This window comes from Nothobranchius furzeri, chromosome 15 (assembly GCF_043380555.1).
Source record: "Nothobranchius furzeri strain GRZ-AD chromosome 15, NfurGRZ-RIMD1, whole genome shotgun sequence".
In the NCBI taxonomy this organism is placed as follows: Eukaryota; Metazoa; Chordata; class Actinopteri; order Cyprinodontiformes; family Nothobranchiidae; genus Nothobranchius; species Nothobranchius furzeri.
The window spans coordinates 54,377,485-54,391,955 of record NC_091755.1 but is presented as its reverse complement, the minus strand read 5'-3'; the positions used below and the strand labels follow the sequence as shown (position 1 = coordinate 54,391,955).

The 14,471-nt window shown below is 41.6% G+C and overlaps 1 protein-coding gene across 3 annotated transcripts; it reads left to right on the top strand.

The window, feature by feature from the left end:
- Positions 1 to 604: 604 nt before the first annotated feature.
- Positions 605 to 4,261, top strand: mbd4 (methyl-CpG binding domain protein 4). 3 transcript variants are annotated; one of them, XM_015968417.3, is made up of 8 exons: positions 605 to 742; positions 878 to 1,011; positions 1,082 to 1,809; positions 2,786 to 2,851; positions 2,947 to 3,081; positions 3,159 to 3,308; positions 3,394 to 3,497; positions 3,573 to 3,764. In XM_015968417.3, exons 2-8 carry the CDS (start codon positions 893 to 895, stop codon positions 3,645 to 3,647), a joined length of 1,377 nt encoding a protein of 458 aa, XP_015823903.1. In that variant the 5' UTR covers positions 605 to 742; positions 878 to 892; the 3' UTR covers positions 3,648 to 3,764. The 3 variants fall into 3 exon arrangements, with proteins under 3 accessions (XP_015823903.1, XP_015823900.1, XP_070401119.1); XM_015968414.3 differs by having other exon boundaries at positions 613 to 742; positions 859 to 1,011; XM_070545018.1 differs by adding an exon at positions 4,141 to 4,261 and having other exon boundaries at positions 670 to 1,011; positions 3,573 to 3,673.
- Positions 4,262 to 14,471: the final 10,210 nt, after the last annotated feature.

Below are 14,471 nucleotides of genomic sequence, written 5' to 3'. Positions count from 1 at the left end.
AAAAAATAACCAAATACCAACCAAACAAAATATAAAAAAACATTGAAATTTAGAAATACAGTTCAAAATGTGGGACTTCTGAAAAGTAACGACCTCAATACTCAATAATCCAGGCTAAATATAACATTAAATGTTAAATAAATAAACTTATTTGATATTTTATCGGCTTCCATCGTATTAATAATTAGTCGCACGCAGTAACATACAAGCCCTGTTGGTGAACATATTCATACAGTGTTAGAAGACATCCAATGCAGAAAAATGTGTTGTTCTTCGCTCGTAGTGTTGGCCCGATTAAAGAGTAGCAAAGGTTTTGCCGCTAGGTCCGATTTTCGTTGGGACACAAATGCAGCATGTCTGGTGATTTGTAGGTCAGCACCATTAAATTGCCGGCTACCGTAGAGTTGCTCCGCGTAGGCGGAGTTTGTAAAACCCACCCCACGCAGAACCCAGAAGTACAAGACAGAAGTAGCTTCATCTCCTCGCATCCCCCACAATGAACAGAAAGCGTATTTATTCCTGTTATATATATATTTCTAATGCACGTATATCATCTTCGCCCGTCAGGACTTCCAACCCGCTAACCCGCTAGAAAAGGAGCGGATCCACTTCCTGCATGCCTGCAAAACTAGTTCCGCTCAAATGTTTACATCGGGAAACAAGCAGTATGCACACTACAGACTCCTATTTGGCTAAATAAACTAATATCAATGGTGGCTGGTGATACTTTCTAAATAACACGGTGAGTTTTTTTTTTATCTGCTGTATGTGTTACTGCTGCAAATTAAAGGCAAAGATGACAAGAAACGCGGCTCTTCTACAACCCAAATTTCATCATTGACTCAACTATATATTAAGTGCATCATACTGTGAAAAGGAGCTCAGCGGCAGAATGGATGTTAAAAGCCCCAAGGAGGAACCGTGTGACCCAATGCCCCATGGGTGGATTAGAGAAGTGAGGCAGAGAAGAACAGGCAAGACAGCAGGAAAATTGGATGTTTACATAACAAGGTATCTTATTTTTTCTCCACCCTGATATTTAATCCTAGATCATGTCTAAATAATGTTTCTGTTATTTAAGTCCTGCAGGGCAGAAATTCCGCTCAAGAGCATCCTTGCATGCATTCCTGTTAAAAGGTGGAGGAGTAAACCTGGACATGAACTTTTTTGATTTTACTACATCCAGAGATGAGTTACCTAGCTCATCATCACTTCATTCTGAAGAAAAGCAGAAGAGAGGGGAGCAAAAGGGAGCAGGTGGGTGTAAGGAGAAGATTGATGAATATCTGAACACTCCCTCACGTAAATCTAAAAGACACTCTTCCTCCTACAGAAGTAAAGCTAAGGACACTGTAGTAAAGATTGTAGAGAATGACTTGTTGTGCAATAATTTTCCAGAGATCTCTACAGATATAGAAAAGGTTTGCGAAGATAAACGTAAAGAGTCTGTGCAGAGCTGCTCACATGTTGCACCATCACAGTTAGTGGATGATGCACATTGGAGCAATCAGAGAACAGGGCTGCTGAGAGACAAGATACTCAGACTTGCTCCTGCCAGAAATCAACAAAACTCCTTCCCTCTTCACGAAAACAAACTGGCAGAGCTGCAGCCTTCAGCCCTAGCTCTGAATGCTGAAGCTGAGAGCATGAATGATGGCGAGAGTGCACCAGACACAGATGTTACACCGAATCACAGCGAAGGTGACAAGTCTAATTCTGAAGTGGCGGGTGATGCTGACAGTCACGAGGAAGAGGAGACGGAGGTGTTGTTACCTGACAGCATCACCAGGAGCAGCACACCCAGGAATAGTAAGTGTTATCCACACAGTCCGACGCCATAAGAAGACCTTATGAATCAGAATTTGTACTTTATTATGATGAAAATACCAGTTGCACTAATAACATATTTCATTTTAGATTTCAAGTTCGTCTTCTAATTTAGTTTCAAGAAGAATAAACAATGCATCAGTTTGACAAAACGATAACTGACGAAAACTGATTTCTTTACTAAAAGGCCATGATAGGGCTCCAGTTCTTCAGACACCAACGCATTAGAAGCCTAATGTGCCTGATCAGGTTCAAGGCTGGCTCCAGAAAAGCCTGCAGACCAGTACAATTGGAAGGAAAGAAAACATTGAAGAATATACAAGTTTCCCTTTTCTGAAAGTTTCTTGCAGATTAATTGGTAATGAGTAGGATGTTGACAGTATGCATTAAAGGTTCATTCAGGAAAAATGGCGTCTCTTCAAGCAAGGGTAGATCATATCCATTAGAACCAACTGAGTCTTTGGCATCTGCAGAGAGAACTGTGATTATTTCATCAGAACAAAACCAAAACTTTTACTGAATGATTAGAATTTTTGGTCTCCTACTGAGACGCATGATGCTGCTCTTAGAGTGGGTTAACTTCCTGCTGCATGAGCTGGGAAAGCTGCCCAGGAAGAGTCCGCCGCAGACTCAAACATGTAAAAAGGATCCTAGAAGCTGTCAGAAAAGCACCCTGACTTTAGCTTAACCAACAAAGAGGACGAGGTAGAGACGAGATATAAGGATGTGGATATCTTAGACCCATCCAGGAGCTGCACCGTACAAAGATCTCCACAATTTGTTGGATTACACGATTGACCATCACAAATACAGAGATTGTCAGTGAAAACATTACTTTTGTTTGTGTCTGCAACAATATTTAAATAAGTCACAGATTTAAGTTCAGGTTGTGTTTTTGAAAACCTCCTAATGTCTTTGTGACGGATTGGTTTATTAAAAGCTTGCTGTCTGATTATAGAGTCTAAGAGTTTGGAGAACAAGTGGAGAACAAGCCCTTATTTTAGCAAGAAACCTCTCCGAGAAGGTATAGTTTAAAGAAGCCATTTGAGTTTAGAAAGTCGCTCATATCAGAGTCAGTTATGTTTGTTGTTTAGAGAAATGTTTATTTTCTCTACTCAGGACTCAGCCCACCCAGGAGAAAGGCTTTTAGGAAATGGACACCCCCTCGATCTCCCTTCAACCTCATACAGGAAACCCTTTTCCATGACCCTTGGAAGCTCCTGGTTGCCACTATTTTTCTGAATAAGACCAGCGGTAGGACTGCACCGCAGCACGTTTCCACCTTCTGAGTGATGAACTTGAGTCGGTACCAAAGCATTTAATTATTACAGGTAAGATGGCCATTCCAGTGCTATGGCAGTTCTATGAGCGCTACCCATCAGCGGAGGTGGCCAGGGAGGCCGACTGGAAGCCCATGTCTGACCTCATGAGGCCACTTGGGCTGTATGAACTCCGGGCCAAAACAATCATCCGATTCTCAGGTGTGTGTTGTTGGTTTACGTTGTCCACTTCTGGTGCTTCTACCCTGTGACGCGTGCATGTTTTTAGCTCTCTTCTCTCCTGCAGATGAATATCTGAACAAACAGTGGCGTTATCCTATTGAGCTGCATGGCATCGGCAAGTATGGCAACGACTCCTACAGGATCTTCTGTGTTGAAGAGTGGAGACAGGTGCATATCTAATGAGACTAACTATAACTTCATCTTGATCAAAACTAATCTTGAAATCAATATTTTATGTTCAAGGTGACCCCTGAAGATCACATGTTGAACAAATATCACGCCTGGCTGTGGGAGAACCATGAAGCACTGGGAATCTGAGTTCCCAGCGTGATGATGGACCAAAGGTTTTAGACTCATTTATTCACTGTAAAACTATTTAACCCGATTTGTTTACTTGTACTTGTGTTTAATAAAACATTTTAAAGGTCCTAATAATTCACGAGTCACAATCATTTTGTTGTTTTTCTCCATGAGAACATGTAGACATGTCCTCTGTCTGTAGCTGGTTGGTCTATTGTCACAGGCTGATGATCTTTTCAGCAGCTTTCTTTTATTATGGGGGATAACCAGACTCCCAAGGCAACCGTTGCCACTGCTAAACACCGAGTTCATGCACTGGCTTGTCGGGGTTTAATCTATAACTAGTGGCTCTGCAGATATGTGGATCTTTTTCTAAGATTCAGATTTGATTTAGATACCTGCAGACTCAGGATTCTGGAGTTTGAACACAACACTGCAAGATACGACCATGTAAGAAAAAATGTTTAATTTTTTATAGAAAATACTTTATTTCTGCGTGCATCTTCTTCAGCGACCCTCTCACAAGCTTCCACATCTACGTGTTCTCCTGGTGACTTGCCTCCTGTCAGACAGAGTCACAACTTCAGGCTCCCTCCAATCACCTCAGCCATCTTCTCAGATCCGTCCTGCCTGTGGAGAACCAATCAGGTGAGCAGTAGTAGAAGGTCCGGTTGGTTTATGCTTGATCTGCAGACTCAGAACATCAAGCTGTAATCCACGAATCTGCTCCTTAAAGAGCATCCCAAGACTGAACCCTTTGCACCCACATCTGGTCCCCAAGCACCTGCTGTTCACCATCACAACCACCAGAGGGCGCTAATGATGCAAAGAAAAGAGCTCCACAGGTGAAAACTGCTCAGGTGTGAATGAATATTACCTTTGCTTTTAAATGTCAGAGTTGAAATGAGATGCATTTGATGTGTCAGGTGTCATCAGGTGTGGAGAAAACCTTTTTATGGAACCGCTACAGAGAGAGAAGAGTACAGGTAAAGCTGTCACCCTGCCCTGGTCAGGCCTTCCACCTCATTTAAGAGACTGCTTTATCTGCAGGAAGGAGATACGAAAGCTGCTAAAGAGGCAGATGGAGGAGAAGAGCGCACAAGTGAAGCTGCAACGAATCAGTAAAGCGAATGAAGCTGAGCATCTCCTAGAGGTGGACCGACTCGCTCTGTCCAGTGAAAAACAGCAGAGGATTCAGCACAGCAAAGCATTGACAGCCTACAGAGATGAGAACAAGCGGGTACAGCCCCACATATACATAATGCATCTGAAATTAATGCTTTCTGTGTCCTAAAGGGTCCTGGAAATGCTTCCTGAAGCATGATCTCAGGTTGCAGCAGAGCGACTGGGGCTTATTTCCTCGTCTCTGGGTTGTTTGTCTTTATGTGCATAGCTAATGGAACGGAGCTGGAGGGACAGAGCGCAAACACGTTCCCAGGAGGCCCTGAAAGAGAGAGAGCTGCTGCACCTCAACCCCATTAACTGGAGTGGAACACTGAAGTAGTCTGAACCTCTCCAGCTCCAAGGAGGCCTGATGGATCGGTGCTGCCTGAATACAAAACACAGCAAGAAGCCCAGAGATCAGATTTATTCTAATGAAACGAGTCTGTGAAGAGATCTAATCTAGGGACAGATATATTTATATAAAACAAATTAGGCAAACTACAAACCCTGAAAGGGCTGACATTGTCAGGTTCGGTGGGCTGAGCTGGAGTGGTTATGAGACCCAGGCGCGGAGAGAGTGGTGGATGGAGACTGATATGTGGCAGCGTGGGAAGTTCTCTTCCCGTATGGTTTGTAGAGTTAGTGTCTTAGGTCTTAGAATGGCTTGGCGTCTATCGTTAGATGATGACTGAGTGCCGGCTCCGCTGTGACAGGTCCTTAAATAGGCTCAGCGGGATGACGTCACCGGGAAGCGTCGGTGACAGGCATGCTGGGAACTGGAGTGCAGCGCCAGCCCGGCCCGCAGAGGAGGTTAAGAGGAGGAGTTCATGACAGACATCCTCTCAGAGGAGCTGTGTTTAAAAGTCTGGTGTTGTGATCAATTATGGAAGCACATAACATATTATTATAGAAGGGTTTCGCCCTTGACGTTTGGTTTAACAATCGACGTTTGGGACAGCAGTATTCTCTGGAGGTACAGCGGGTTGTCCAGTAATCTGAAGGTTGTACGTTTGATCCTGGCTCCCTCCAGAGAATACTGCTGTGTCCTTGGGTAAGACACTATACCCACCTTGTCTGCTGATGGTGTTCAACAGGCCTCGCCTCTGTCACCATAGCTTATCATCACCAGCGTGTGAATGGGTGAATGACTGTTGTGAAGCGCCTTGGGGGGTTGTAGAACCCTAAGAAGGTTCTATACAAATATAGACCATTAACAATTTAAATAAACAAAAATGGTTAAAAATAAATGATCCTAACATTTTCTACCATGTTTCAGTTCGTTGTAATGTTTTGTAAGTGGTCACAATTAATAAACTGACAATAAGATATGAACATATTCAACAAGATATAAAGTTCCATAAGAATCATTCATATTATTGAACCTTTCATTTGAATCTGGAAATAGGTCATTTGGGCAGGGAACCAACACCAACCACTAATTTAACACAGAAGCAAAAATATTGTTTATTAAAATAAATGTGTTACTATATTTCTATGACTCATGATTTTACAGAATTAATAGATGCATGATTATTCAAGGTAAAATCAACTAAGCCAACAACCAACTCTGATGAAACATGACCTTGGATGTTATTAAGAGTCAAATAAGTGTCTTAGAAAAAAATGTGATGTCTGGGATAATAAGAATAATCTGGCAGCATTTAGTGATGTTATCAAGTTATCAGATTAATCATAACCCATCCAACGCCAGAGTGCAGAGACTACGGTACCCGTGTGATGGGAGTTCTCTGAGATCCAGCTGGCACAGAGTCATCTCGACAAGGCCAGTTGTTTACACTTCTGGGTGATGTGCAAAGGCTGTAGTCCCCTTTGAACTTGTACGGTCGGGGAGATAGCCCCAGGTGACTGCGGGCGGCTGATGGAGTTGTTGCAGGTTAGTAGTTGTTTTAGTTCCAAAAAAGAGTGGTTCCATGCCGCCAAAACGTGTTCTGTTGTGAGATGAGATCCATAACATTCATGGACTCACCCCTCTTGACTCATGATGGCCTGTTTTTGTGAAGTGCCTTGTTAGGGTTCTACAAATCCCCAAGGCGCTTCACAACAAAAAATTTTGTCCCAGGTACAGCTTGCGAGGCATTCATTCCTACCAGAGACCACTGCAAATGCATTGAATAAACGAGTTTCCTACACCTTTAACATTGAACGACTGGATGAAAAGTTATATCAGAATGTTGAAATCAATAATGAAAAATCTAATCAGTTGAATATAGCTTGTGGCATTCCTCAGGGCTCAATGCTTGGCCCTAAATTATTCACATTATAAATAAATGATATATGCAATGTTTCCGAATAGTTTAAATGTGTATTGTTTGCTAATGAAGCTCTGTATTGCTCAGGTAAAAACATGGAACAGCTCCTGACTACAGTGAAAAAAGCATTAAACATTAAAAAATTTGTTTGATATAAACAAGTTATTGTTAAATATAAACAAAAAATTTTTATTTTTGGCACAGACAAACAAAAAATGTGTCTAAAATCAGGATTAATGGAACTGAAATTGAAACCTTATACGAAAATACAGTTCTTATAGCGAAAATTGATTATAAGCTTAACAGGAAGTCTCATAAATCACATGAAAAAATGTCAGAAGTCATTTTTTACAAAACAAAGCATGTCCTGACCAAGAAAACATTACACACACTTAAATGTTCTCTGTTGCTTCCATACATGCCTTATTGTCTAGAGGTATGGGGCTAAGCATATAACACCAATACTCTTCTCAGTTTTGTTACAAAAAAGCTATAAGAATTATAAATATATCTAACTACATAGAACCAACTAGCATTTTGTTTATTAAAGAGCAAGTCACCCCAAAATCAACTTCTTTTTGCTGATAAACTACATAAACGAGTGTCTAATTGTGCTGTAGACAGGTGCAGCTATTAATTTTGCACTTCAATGTATCGTAGTTAAAATTTAAATGTTCTGCCTAAAACCGTCAGTGTTGCGCCGTCTTCAGGTAAGAACTCTGTACTGTATTTGAATTTAAATCTGCCACCACTATTGGCTAAGAGGTATGCTATGATGTTAACTGGTACATTATGATGTCACAGTGTTGTCAGGAGCCTGTGTGTGTATATTTGTTAGCGGCTCCGCCCTCTCGGTCTGTCAGGCAACAGCATTTGTTGCATTTTTCAAACACGAAGTGGGAGTGAAGTAAGTTTCGTGTAGGGGGTGACTTGCTCTTTAATTTGAATACCCTGACGTTTTATGATTTAGTCAAGTACAAAATGGCACAGATAATGTATAAAGCACAAATAATGTGCTTTGCTGCAGCACCCAGAAGCTGTTTGAAGTCGGAGACAGTCATTATGACTTAAGGGGACAGATTATTAAAAAACAAATAAACAGATGAGTTCACATGTCAAACAGCTATGACAGAGATTTAAAAAGGTGTAATTCATGATCCATGTTTAAAACTAGATAAAGAAAAGAGGAAAAATAATGATATTAAAACTCTTGCTTTGCATTGCTTATTGTTATGAAAATTAATTCAATGAATTTACTTTTCTAAGGTGGAAGGTTTTACTATTATTTCATTCTGTTTTCTTGTTTTGTTTTGTTTGTATGTTTTGTTTTACACTTTTGCTTTGAGCCTTATGTAAATGAGCTGCATGCTAAATATTTTACCTTAGAAGGGTTGGCACAATAAGCATGTGCTTCAGCCAGTCCCTTTTGACTGGCGATTGTCTTGTGCTATCTTGCTTGTGGTCGGCCTTTATTCAGTATTTATTGAGATATTTGAATGCTAATCTAAAAAATACTATTTGGAAGAGGAGATGACGATTTTTTTATTTGGCTGTGGGGGATTTCCATAGACAAAAAGCTAAAACTAAACCATTTATATAACAGCATTTTAGGCTGAAATTTTAAGTCATAAGTTTAGTTTTTGTGCTTTTTAATATGAAAGAGGAGGAGGGTGAGGAGGAGCAGCCTAACTCCAACCCTGATGAAGGTCTGAGTATCTCTGTGATGGTCTGTCTGCAGAGCTGGTGTCTACCCTCTTGCCTGGCGACTGGTGGTGGACATCAGCACCCTTGGACCTTACCAAGGAGACGCAGATTAGAAGATGTGTTAGTGAGTGAGTAGTCCATTAAGATATTTAAACCTTGTTTAAATAAACTGTTGTTATTATTTAGTAATGTGAGGCTTGTGAAGCATCACAGCCATTGTGCTCTCGGATGCTTTTTCTTTCCTTCCAGGAGACGGCAGACATCAGCATTGTTCCTCCCATGCATGTGCTCTGGATCAAAGGTATAGATTGAGGAAATGACCACTTGTCTGGAGGCTGACTGCCCCACAGCAGATCAGGAGCTGAACCATTCCAGCCAAACTCAGAACCTTCCTGAGGGCTTCAACAGCTGATCTACATGGATGAGGAACTTGTATTTGTTTATTTAGATTTTTTATATTATTTTAAAAATCTTTGTTCAAAAATACAAACTGTGGTGCCTGCAGTACACAGAATCGACCAGCAGGTGAAAATATAATCAGAATCAGAATAGATTTATTGCCATTGTCAGTGAACAAACAATTCACAAATTAGGAACTTGCTTCGGTACTAATGTGCTACACATAACATGAATAATAAGATTAAAAATAGAATAAAATATAATAAAAAAACTAGAATAAAACATTCAGCTATAAAAAATGGCAGGTAATGGTAACATGGCCGATAACGTGACGTGTCGAGTACAGAAGACGAGCATGGTTGTGTGTTTATAATATATTCACAAGTCTAACGGCAGATGGAAAGAAGCTGTTCTTATGGTGGGAGGTTCTGGTCCGGATGGACCGTAACCTCCTGCCTGAGGGAAGCGGCTAGAAAAGTCTGTGACCCGGGTGCGAAGGGTCAGCTGCTATCCGACCTGCACGCCCCCGAGTTCTGGAGACGTACAGGTCCTGGAGAGATGGAAGGCTGCAGCCAATCACCTTCTCAGCAGAGCGCACAATGCGCTGCAGTCTATGTTTGTCCCTCACTGTGGCTCCAGCGTACCACGCAGCGATGGAGGAAGTGAGGATGGACTCAGTGATGGCCGTGTAAAACTGCACCATCATCTGGGCCGGCAGCTTGGTCTTTTTCAACTGCCGCAGAAAGTACGTCCTCTGCTGGGCCTTTTTGATCAGGGAGCTGATGGATGGCTCCCACCTAAGGTGGGAATGTAAAATAATTCTGAATGTAAAAACATTCCTCATGAAGAAATGTTGTAAACGTAAACATGTTTTGATTTATGCTTTAATTATTATTATAAATTATAAATATTATTATTATTCTACCATTAGTTTCCCTCTTGTTGGTTTTAAATACTTAAATTATTTTTATTTTGACTAAATTGGACAACAATGAGGTTTATTATGACTTAGTGACTCAGTAACCATAACATTATTGAGCAAGTAATTATTTATATGTGTTGTGAGATAACCTTTTGTTCTTTCCAGTAGCAGATGTGTTCACTATCTTCTGATGCAGGCTTGAATTAAAAGATCAAGTTTTAGTTTTTTGTTTTCATTTATTTATTTATTTTTGTGCTCTTTTTACTTGTTTTATGTTTTGCTGCCTCAAAGTTTAAGAGATAATTAATCATATTAAACACATACTTGAAATGAGAAGATCTTGCCGGAGCATGTCTAGTATTCATTGCCATTAGAGTTTAACAGACACATGCAGAGCTCTGTTTTCCAGACACCCTCCCTTTTTCTTCCCACACAATCAGTGTTGACTGGGATGTTCCAGGCATCAAAGGAGCCTATGGAGCAGATGTTTACCTTAAAGGAATCAGATGCCTGGCAAACTGCAAAACATTGCTGTGCCAAGCAGAATTATTCCACTCCGCCTGTCATCATACTGTTGTCATCTCTGGATCTCATCATTGTCTTTAAAACAGAGTGATTGAGATTGGTAGAACCCATCGGGAGCTATGCAAAAACCTTTATTCATTTTTGTGTTATTGAGATGAAAGTAACAGAGTGCACACACACACACACACACACACACACACTCAAGAAAAAGCCTAAATAAGTGACGTTGCATCTTGTTGGTTGTTGTTTCTGACCTTGACGCTGGCTCCACTTAAATCAAGTCCGACAGCAGTTCCCGTGCCTCAGCCTTAGAGGAAGGAACTGTAGTTTAACAGAATAATATAGGTGAAATACAGACGAGGCCTTTCCGACATCAGGGCTTTCACAATGCAAACTAGGAGCTGCTTGATGATCTCCCTTGGTGACCGCCGAGGAAATGAAGGGCGACCCCAGGCAGAGTTACCAGCCGCCCCTAAAGGACTCTCAATGTCTCCTCTGAATCGTCGCGTGTGAGAAGATTTCCTGTAGCTCACTCTCTGTCTGAAAGTAACCGTATCCTCAAAGGGGTTCAGACACGCAACCCTGGTATGAAAATGTCACTGCACCTGTTGCTTCTGGGAGCAGTTTCCTTGGGTGGTTCTGCACGCTTTTACTTTGAAGGATTAAAGAGGAACGGTTTTACTTCTTACCTTTAGAAGAGCTTAAACAAAACAAGCTGTCAGCTGTTCGCTCGTGGGTCTGATCATTTCCTGCTAGTGTGACCCAATCACCTGAAGACACCAGAGGAAAGTGTTGCACTAATGAAGCTGTTGGCCCTTTTTTTCTGGGTGGATGATTTAAAGAACGATGGGTTAGCTACAGCTGCTATTTGCTTTAAGGCTGAGGAACGACACGTTAACAAGGAACACACTTCCTTCGCTTAGCTGTCGAACCCTCCACATAATTCCTCTCATGTGGGAACGTGACGTTAAACGGGGGTACCCCTCCGCGGCGAGCAATGTGAAGTCTGCTCGATGAGGCCTGCTCATGTTTGTCCCATTCAGTGGGCGGCAGTTGGCCTCCACAAATTCATGCGCACATAAATGTGTTAGCAGTCCTGACAATCCACAAAGTGATTCTCCACTTTGCGCCTCTGCTCCAAACCGTGATGTTGTTGTTCACAAGGACAACCAAGTCGCAGCTGCTAATGTGAACCGCCAAGGCGGGGTTCGCTCAGCTGTGCTTCTGAGGGTAGCCAGAACATTTCTGTGCTGGGCTCAGACGCACCTTCTGTCTGTAAAAGCAGTTTGCATCCCGGGCTTTTTGAATGTCAGAGCGGACATCATGTCCAGAGGTGGCCCACGTTACACGGAGTGGCGTCACCACCCTGATCTTGTGTCTCACATCGGGACAGTTTAGGGCAGGGGTGTCAAACTCATTTTAGCTCAGGGGCCACATTGAGGGAAATCTAGTCCCAAGTGGGCCGGACCGGTAAATTAAAAACAACTTCAGATTGTTTCCTTTGTTTTAATACAATCAATATAAAACAAGGCTGGAGCCTGAGGACAGTGTATCCAAAATAGTACAAGTACAACACCTGAAGTGTACTTGAAAATTTGAAAAAAAAAACAAAAAAATCAATAAATTAAAAAAAACGTGATTCAAAGAGCTTACAGATCACATGGCTAGATCAGTTTTATGCAGCACTTAAAGTATATTTGACTCATTTTACTTTACATCTTTTAGCTTTCACCAGCACATCAATATCAGAAGTCACATCCTGAGTGGCGGCCAACTTCAGGATGTGATTCAAGTTCTTTTATGAGCCATGAGCGCAACTTTGTTTTATTTATACTCATTACAGAGAAAACTTGCTCACAATGATAAGTTTATTTTCACTCTACACTGTAAAGTCTGAAAATAAAGTTTACACAACCATCTCGCAGGTCGGATTTAACCCGCTCGCGGGTCGGATTCGGCCCGCGGGCCGCATGTTTGACACCCCTGGTTTAGGGGCTGTGGATCTGCTTGCAGACTGTGGTTCTCTTTGAGCTTCGTTCGGTGTGGATGCTTTAGCTCACAAATCATGGCTCGGGCTCCTGCTTTACGCGTTTCCCCCGACTCCGCTCATTCCCAGCCTCTTGGTATGAATCAGTCAGGAACAGCTATCAATTATTCTGGTAGCCCCTCATCGCAGAGCGGCTCCTTGGTTTCTGGAACAGCAGCTGTTGGTGACAGCTTTAGTCCGTGAGGCAGACATCTTGTCTACTATTAAGACTAGGCTTAAAACATTTTTATTTGATAGGGCCTATGGTTAAAATCTGATTGTAAAGGCAGTTTAAGCAATTCATGGAGAAAAGAGTTTCCATTGTGATCTATGTGGTAAAGCATTCAGCCTAAAGGCAGCACTTAAAAGACACATGGAAATCCACACTGGAGAAAAAAAAATTCCAAGTGGGGGAATAGAGGGAGGTGGAGTGTACAGTCGGTAAAGACGCTCTCCCTTGCCCTGCCTCCAACATGCCTCCCTCTAAAAGGCTAGGTTATCCAGAGTTATCTCTGTAGTTATGCTGCTATAGGCTTAGACTGCTGGAGGACACACCGACCACTTTCCATGCTTGACTTTCTTCTACAATCTGCTCTTTAACTGTATTATTTCCTGCTATTTTAGCTGCTAACTTTATTTTTTCTCTGTTTTTCTCCCCAGAAGAAGCTACAATGATGTTCTGCTGAGCTGTGGTGCCCTCAAGGTGGGGGGCCATCGGCTTGAACACTGTTGCCGACCATTTAAACATTCTCCCTCTCCTGATCATAACATTTTACTTTCTTTGACATTGAATGTGCTACTACTAGTTTATCCGTTTAATTATAGATCCACTAGGATGAATACAATAAAGTTTATCTCTCACCAAATAGAATATTTACTAAGGCATCACAATGTAACCATAGAAACACTACTTGGTATATATGATGTGTGTGTGTGTGTGTGTGTGTGTGTGTGTGTGTGTGTGTGTGTGTGTGTGTGTGTGTGTGTCTGCTCTGTCTTCTCGATCCCCAGTGAGTCGTGGTGGATGGCTGCTTATACTGAGCCAGGATCCTCTGGAGGATTCTTCCTGTTACAGTAAAAGGGAGTTTTCTTCTCCACTGTCGCTAAATGCTTGCTTAGTGTGAGGATTTACTGGGTTAGGAAACTTTTTTCTGATTGGCTTGTATTGGAATGGTTACTGTGTGAAGCGCCTTGAGACGACTCTTGTCGTGATTTGGCGCTATATAAATAAACTTGAATTGAACTGAATTGAATTGAATTGACAGAGCGCCCGTGGCGCCAGTTTTGGAGAGAGGATGCGCTCCTGCATGTAGGCTGAGCCATCAGCCACCCACCAATCCTGGATCAACATCTGTGGGTTTGATCGCCGAGCGGTCATGCTCCGTGCCTCTTGGTCTGTCACCCGACGTGATCCAGACCATTCAGAATGCTCGCACTTCATCCACGGTGGTCTCTGTCATCTCACCTTTGGATTGAGGCTTTATCAGCAACAAGGTTGATGAGGATAACATTATATAACCTTATAAAACCATTATAAACATTTACATATAAAACCATCAAAATGAAAAGCTATTTAACCCACCCGGACCTGAACTTGTATTTTGTGTGTTTAAAAAGAAAAAACACTTCTACCCGTTACAAACTGGTGGACTCTCAGAAACACAAACAAAATATTGTACTAATGATAAAAACACTTTTTGACAAACTTCTAAAAAATAAATAAATAAAGGAAAATAATAAACTTAAAGTAAATATCAAGTGTTTCTAAATATTAAAAAATAACTAAGTTGAAGAAAATAAAAAATTAAAGTGCAAGAAGCCAATGTCCACAT

Coding starts and splice junctions, on each gene's coding strand:
- mbd4 (XM_070545018.1), top strand. CDS start 893: ATGGATGTTAAAAGCCCCAAGGAGGAACCGTGTGACCCAATGCCCCAT. Junction 2,852..2,946: donor CAAGAAACCTCTCCGAGAAG/GTATAGTTTAAA, acceptor TTCTCTACTCAG/GACTCAGCCCACCCAGGAGA. Junction 3,082..3,158: donor TTTTCTGAATAAGACCAGCG/GTAGGACTGCAC, acceptor TAATTATTACAG/GTAAGATGGCCATTCCAGTG.